We start from the raw sequence: 7,549 nt of genomic DNA, 5'->3' as shown, positions 1-7,549 counted from the left end.
AGGGGGGGGGGGGGATATCATCCCTGAGTTTCAGAGGCTTGGCCAAAGTGTCAGCTCCAGACAGGTTTCTCGGTCACTTCAAAGAATATGTAGACTTACAGCTAGCTAACATAACTAATTCAGTATCCAATATACAACAATATTGATATTTATCCACTCCACAAAATTTAGATTCAAAGAACTGATTGTTGCTCATTGGGATCACTTTGCACGTCATCAACTGAACTTTGAAGCGCACATTTCTATGAAATGCATGGCTTTGTACATGAAGCTAAGTTAATAACACTGGTAGAGACTAGATGGAAAAATCTAATGCATCTTCTATTGATGGTGTATCCAGCATTTCTTAGTTTTTTTTTTTTTATGTTGATATTTCATTTAAGATCAGCTAAGTTGCTCATTGAGAAATTAAATGGTTAGCAACCTCTGGACTGCATTTGAAAACCAATTTGATATGAATTGTGCTTAATAGTAAAATTGAAATTCCCAAGGCTGACGGTGATTTATGTTAAAAGATTTACTGAAGCCCATTTTTCTAAGTGCTCTATAGTATTAAAAGCATTTTCTCCTCCCTTAAAGGGAAGAGGTGATGCAAAGTGATATCCCTTTATGGGTGAAGTGATGGTATTTCGGGGAAGCTTGGTTTGGATATGAGGTGCAAAGTGATCCACGTGAGGAAAGAAGTGGCTGCTTCTCTGAATCTCACATTGAAAGATGAAACATAGAAGAGAAAAAGGAGCAGAGAAAACTAAGGTTTTTCGTATAGTTTGAATACACCTAGTCCTCTCCAGGTATAGTTTGTTGTTTTCTTCTCTTGATTTGTTTGGATTTCTTTTCTTCTTTTATTCTTCAAGATAGCTCTTTCTTTTCTCGGGTATATTACTCATATTCTCAAGGCATCTCATTCTTTTTCTTTTTTCTTACTGGTTTCTCTTCTGTCTCTAGTTTCTTCTACTCCCTGACCGTCGAGATTCTTTTTCTGTCTTGAAATCTCCTGTGTTTTGTTCTCTGTCATACTATTCTTGATTTAGACACTGATTGTTTGAATATCAAAAATGCTCTTGCAGTTTAGTGATAAAAAATGATCTCTCAATTGACGCAAATTATAGTTCTGCTAATAAAGTAATTACATTATGAAGTCAAATGCTGCAACTAGTTCTTTTTATGGCTGGTCAATTGAAAATCGATTGTGTCGTTAAAATTGTTGGTTTTGTGGGTTAATCATGTTAATGGTGTTCAATTTTCGTTGCTTTGTTTAGATTATCATATTTTATTAGACAGTATTTGATAAAGATTAGTCATGTTAATTGCAATTTTGATGCTATACATTTTGTATAGTAGGTATTTTTGCATCTTTGGATAAATTTACAGTTCACTTTGAAGGGTTCTTCCAAAGTTCCAGGAGTGTTGTTGCTCTATTGTGCTCTACCTTCCCTGACCATATTATTGGGATTAAAGAAAAAAGGAAAACCTACTTAAGTGTACTCTCCAGCCGTCTAGTTTACCAACATGGCCGAAGTATTCACTTCGATTGTATATGTAGTGTATATGTATATTTAGTATAAAGTATACACTATCTATACACTGTGTATACACATATTTTGTACACTAGATGTCTGATTGGTGTTTTGGCTGTAATTTTTCCAAGGAAAAAGCTCTATTAGACAGTATCGAAAATGTTATGATTCATAACAAGTAGAGGGTCGTTAAAAGTGCCTCTCTGCTGGTATAACATCTAATTATTGCAGGAATTTCTTTGTTCAAGTCCACCCCCAGGGCATCGGTCTAGTGTAGTGTGTAGTGCTTGATGTATGAGGTAGGTGCACGTAGTGAGTTCCAATGAGCCTGTTATTTAAGTAGAAAAGGTTAGAAGGGCAGACTCAATAACCAAAAGTTTCGAACCGTGCACTAGTTGGCCCAGGATTTTTCAGCTATCCAAAAAGAAGCCATGTAGAAGTGTTCAGACATCTAGTTTCAACCAAGTCATTAAAATGAGCTCTCAACCTATCCTAAAAGATGACTTGTGCTGATCGATAAGGGTGTACAAACCAACTAGACGTTTTTTTTTTGTCACATGAGTATTATTTCTATCTTATTTTGTTGGCGTTGAAGATAATATTTTGGTAAATTAATGTGTCTAGTAATGATTGACAAACATATGATTTATTATTATGCACAAGATAGTTATTTGGTTAGTCTAACAATAATTTTTCAATGATATATTTGTTCAAACTAGATCAATTTTTAATAGTTAAACACGTCTATAAAACATAAAAAATTGATAAATCTTGTTTAATTTTAAAAATTATCTATACACCATCTCAAATTTGAAGGAAATATAAAAGTACAAAATATCTTAGAATATGAAATATTAAAGAACAGATAGATTGACTAACATAACATTGACACAAAGGGACTATACACGTTAATTGAATCACAAATAGCTTTTGACATATTCTTTTAAAATTCATAAAAAAAAGTTTTTAAAAACTTTATATTCATATATTGTTTTGGTTTGGTTTTTTCTTACTCAACATCAAATCAAAGTCTTTTTGGGGTTATTTGAATTTTTGGTTTGGTTCGAACAGTTGGACTGATCTGTATGCGTTAATGTTGTGTTAAGGCAATCAATACGTAGTGTGTTAAAAATAAAAATTCCTGACCTACTCATAAACAAGTTTTCCCTTTTATTTAAACCTGAAAAGAAAGAAAATTATGCGCTATCCAATATTCACTTTTGGGCACACAGACTAATCCAAATTCGCTCTGGAAATGTAATACTTGTCCGACTTTTGAATGGACAAACACTTTATTCACTTTTGGGCACAGACTAATCCAAATTCGCTCTGGAAATGTAATACTTGTCCGACTTTTGAATGGACAAACACTTCAATCAAAGATACACGGCACAGCCCCAAAGGAGGAAAAGTGACCTACCAGTGTAAGTGTTCGGGGTAAAGAAGAAACAGAATATGAGCAATGAACTAGAAATGAAGAGTTAAATAATAGACAAGGGAAGAGGAAACAGAAAGCGAGTTTATATATATTCATTACACTATAAACTAACATCACAAATACAATGTACCAAACTATAACTAGTTTGATTTCATGGATCATGCATGCCAACAATATGACCAACATGAAATGCATAGCAACACAAACAAGTTTTGACAAAAAATCACAAATCAGTTCCATGTCAAACTTTTGCTTCTTCCCATCCCAACTCATATACAAAGAAAATTGGGAGACTATTGGCATTCACATATTAGAAAGAAAAAAAAAATACTTATAAAGTACAACACAAGGAAGGAGGATAACTCACAGTTGTATTTCTTATTTACCTTTAACACTTGTGAAGGTAAGTTACCCACTAATTGAAGGTACCTAGATGCTTTATATTGTATTTTCACTACACAACTACGCAATGCATGAAACAGAAAATAACAATTAGAAATAGCACCTTCTATTCTGTTTCGATTGATATACTAGAGAGAAATGAACACATCATTATCCTTGCACAACCAGCTACACTTGAATTACCAGAATCCTAATATTTGAGAACTGTATTTAACTCAGCCACATCTAACCTGAAAAGTATTAAGAGTATGGGGAAATTTAATATACAGTTTAACTGATCCCCCACAGTTGGACAGAAAGAACTAAATGATTATAGACAGTGCTGCATGCATTGCCTAGATCTATAGAGTTGTGCACCATGTCGGAGTTAGTATTGACAGCACCTCACCTCCTGCATTTGCACCATCTGGATCTATTTATTTGCTGTAGATCTTTTGCCAGAGCGAATAACAACTGCTCATTCACTAGTTTCCAACCCACGAATTCAAACAAAAATAAGCTTTCAGGGCCTCAATTTTATCTGAAGTCTACCACACAAGTAAAATTTTACATGTGAAAGGATTTGCAATCAATGAGCCCTCTCTTCATCATCAAAATGTAGAGTCTCAATTCCTTTGAGTGCCGATTCATAGTTCTTTATACCAGAAGTATTCTTGCTAGATGAGGCATATCTAGGATCAGATGATCCACCAAGTAGAGAGCTTCTATGTCCACCTGATATTTTGTGCATAGTCGCTGGACTTGCCTCAGGCATGCGAGAATGTGTAGGGTCAGAGTCATTTCCCATTGTGAAAGTCTCACGGCTGCCAGAGACTAGACCTTGCCTCAGAGACCCACTAGGTCTTCCCAGAAAAGTGGAGCTTGACAACTGCAAATATTGGTATGATTCAGAAAACTGGGGGGGAAAGGGTTAAAGACTTGTGTTGTAGCACAAAACTAAGCTTCAACTCTGACAACTTTGAAAACACCGTTATTATTTACTTCTCATGCTAGCTAAGCTAATATACAATCTTTACCCAAGGAGCTAGCATCGCAGGGAAAGACTTTGGGACCAAGAACATTTCATTGTAACAGCTTCACAAGTCCATGATTATGGAAAGCATCACAAATCTCCTGCTATTGGCCTTCAGGGCCCCTGGCATTTGAAAAATTACTCTCCTACGCAAGTTCTATTTATCCAACTCAAACTCACCATAGCCTCTTTGCTTGTGGAATCATTTCCAATAGGACTTTTTTGCTTGGATAAACTTCCAGAACTAATCAGTGGAGGCCCAGGACTTCTCCTCCGAGAAGGATCTCCTGATTGTCTTCCTTCTTCTTCACCTGCAAAAAAGTACAAGCAGATGAAAAATGAGATTCTTTTATAAACAGAGAGACAAGGAGACCTGACCAGTAGTTAAGTAAAGTTGGCAAAAGTCAGACACAGCAAAAATAGAGTCAACATGCTTTAGTCTAAAAAATAGAGCACACCTAGAGGTGTATGCCAGAAACTAACCTGCCTGTCTTTCTACCTTGGGAATAACTGGAGGCATGCCTGAGCTGGTTCCAGCACCAGCACCCTAAAAAAAGCAACCTTTGTCATACACAAGTTTATCACTTATGAAGAAAAAAGAGAAGGCGCACAACTTACAAGAGGTCGGGAAGGAGGAGCTGCAATTTGCGATTGCTGATACTTTAATATAGTCCAATCAAAAACATAATCAAACTGAAAACCTGCAATGGGAAACAGAACTGTAACGACAAGCTAGATTGTATATTACAGACAGCTAAAACAGCTTTTGAAGGCTTATTATTACCTTCACGGATGAAGAGGTCACGAAATATTCTCTTCAGATAAGCATAATCTGGTTTATCCTCGAAGCGCAGAGAACGACAGTAATGGAAATATGAGGCAAATTCAGTAGGATAACCTCGACATAAAGCCTACAGAAACATAGACTAGCAGTTAGGTTCCACAAAAAAATATTTATAAAAAAATCCAATCACCATATTAGTAAATAAATTACCTCGATAGATGTTGAAACCTTCTTTTCACTAATTTTCTCATACTTCTGCTTCTTATTTCCTGCTTTCAGCCCTTGCCAAGGAAGACTGCAAAAAATAGATGTCAAACACAAGCAGAACAAAAACAAGAGAGTACTGATAGAAGAAAAAATCACCTTCCTCGGAGGAAGTACATAAGAACATATCCAAGAGACTCCAAATCATCCCTCCTGCTTTGCTCTGTAATTGCCAAAAAAGTACATTAAGTTAAACGACAGCAGAACTCAACTGTCAGAAGAGTGAACAAGCAAGCCTAAAGAACCAGAACACTTACCGATACCGAGGTGAGTGTTCATGCTTGCATACCTTGCAGTGCCCGTCAAGTTTTTGTTCTCTCTGCAGAGAGAAAAAAATCAGACCACATCATATAAGTAAACAGACATGACAGATTCACAAATGCTAGATACCTGAATGCAAGTGCATGAACTTAAATAAACATCCTAAAGCAATCTGAATGAATAGTAGATAGCCCTCTGTTGTCCTTACAGGTCTAAGCTGGAATACAAAGATATTCACACCACAAGGTTCTAAGGGTACTCTACTTGAATAGTGAGCAGCCCACTGTTGAACTTACAATTCTAAGCTGGATTATCCAGATATTCACAGCACAGTGTTCTAAAGCAATCACATATACATTTCAACCTCAAATTTTCAATTACGAAAAAAAATTACAAATCAGTTTGCTTCCAATGCTAAAACCAAGTCAAATCTTTTAAAAATAAGGGAAAGGACCACAAGGCCCAAGATATAATTTACTACACACTCCAGTAGAACATATTCACAGTTAAAAAGAAGACGAGAAACAAAGGTTCTGTGAACACTTGATATCTTACCAAATAGGCAAAACTCATAATCAACTTACCGGTAAGGAATGTGTTGGTGAGATGAAGTATCTCGATACTTCTTGGCTAGACCGAAGTCAATTGCGTAGACCTGCATTTTAAGTCAACAAAATATTAAAGAAACAACAAATCCGACAAAAACATGGAGACATAAGTAAAGATATAGTATTAAAAATGGGACCTGATTTGCACGCCTTCCCAAGCCCATAAGAAAATTGTCTGGCTTGATATCTCGATGCAAAAATGATTTAGAATGAACAAATTCAACACGATTTATCTGCAGTAATTAAAAATATATATATAACCCCCACGTTTTGAGAAGGTACAGTGACACTAAATTTGAGGCTCTAAGCAAAAAATTAACCATTTGATCAGCAAGCATTAAAACTGTCTTCAGGGAAAGCTTCCTGCTGCAAAAATTAAATAGATCTTCAAGACTGGGTCCTAGTAAATCCATGACCAGAACATTGTAATCTCCCTCCACGCCAAACCACCTCACGTTTGGAATTCCAGCTACAACATAAGTATTAAAATTACAAAGCTAGCCAAAACAAACTAGGCAAGAGAGTAGATACAGGATATTTTTGTAGGAAAAAGAAAGAAAGAAGGGACACAGGAAAAGCCATTACTTCCTCCCTGAAGAATCCTATACAACTTTGATTCATATAGCAACTGTGGATGCTTTGTCTTATTATTTTCCTGCAAAATTAAATTAACATATTGAAACATAATAAAAAGATATAGATGGAATGGCTATTTATGGTGTCACAAAAAGACAAGACATTAAAAGCCAAGATCTAAAAAGGCACGGGCAAATAGAGCACCTTGGTTGGTCCGTACATCTTGCAGATAATTGTTATATATGAATATGCTATAAATGAGGATTAATCACCTAATGCTAGTTCAACAAGCAAGAGGTATGTCAAAATCTTAAATGTTACTGGAATGGAATCTGTTTCAGAGCTAAAACCAGTGAACTGATACATAGTAGTATTAGAATGTCCACAATTAATGGCAGCAGAACTTCTATTTCACTACGTGTACACACCATTGGGACTCAAATAGACCTATAAAATAGAAGTTTAAAGTTTCTTTTCCATAGTAAGCTCGGATTAACTAAGAAAAGAGATTTATAGAGAACATTTTGGGAACGATTTAGATACCACGTATAAATTTAAAGATAAATATTTCATAATATTAACTTTTAAGTAAGCAATTTCATGTATATCATAATTAACACATGCATAGTCAATTACACATGACCATCATTCTTTTTATAACGTCGCCCCCCCCCCCCCCCCGCCCTC

The 7,549-nt window shown here is 35.6% G+C and overlaps 1 protein-coding gene across 1 annotated transcript in view; it reads right to left on the bottom strand.

Annotated features, from left to right (window-relative positions):
• Positions 1–3,441: 3,441 nt before the first annotated feature.
• Positions 3,442–7,549, bottom strand: part of LOC102592835 (casein kinase I isoform delta-like) — a 7,219-nt gene continuing 3,111 nt past the window's right edge. The window contains exons 3-14 of the mRNA XM_006357649.2: positions 6,872–6,941; positions 6,607–6,755; positions 6,424–6,519; positions 6,263–6,333; positions 5,675–5,736; positions 5,517–5,580; positions 5,364–5,448; positions 5,154–5,280; positions 4,988–5,070; positions 4,853–4,916; positions 4,550–4,680; positions 3,442–4,225 (exon numbers count right to left, since the gene is read on the bottom strand). Coding sequence (XP_006357711.1) covers positions 3,926–4,225; positions 4,550–4,680; positions 4,853–4,916; positions 4,988–5,070; positions 5,154–5,280; positions 5,364–5,448; positions 5,517–5,580; positions 5,675–5,736; positions 6,263–6,333; positions 6,424–6,519; positions 6,607–6,755; positions 6,872–6,941 — 1,302 coding nt within the window. The 3' untranslated portion in view covers positions 3,442–3,925. The remainder of the gene's footprint in view (positions 4,226–4,549; positions 4,681–4,852; positions 4,917–4,987; positions 5,071–5,153; positions 5,281–5,363; positions 5,449–5,516; positions 5,581–5,674; positions 5,737–6,262; positions 6,334–6,423; positions 6,520–6,606; positions 6,756–6,871; positions 6,942–7,549) is intronic.

The sequence above is a fragment of the Solanum tuberosum genome, unplaced genomic scaffold (genome assembly GCF_000226075.1).
Source record: "Solanum tuberosum cultivar DM 1-3 516 R44 unplaced genomic scaffold, SolTub_3.0 scf00252, whole genome shotgun sequence".
NCBI classification, from domain to species: Eukaryota; Viridiplantae; Streptophyta; class Magnoliopsida; order Solanales; family Solanaceae; genus Solanum; species Solanum tuberosum.
This window is presented reverse-complemented; position numbering and strand designations above follow the sequence as displayed.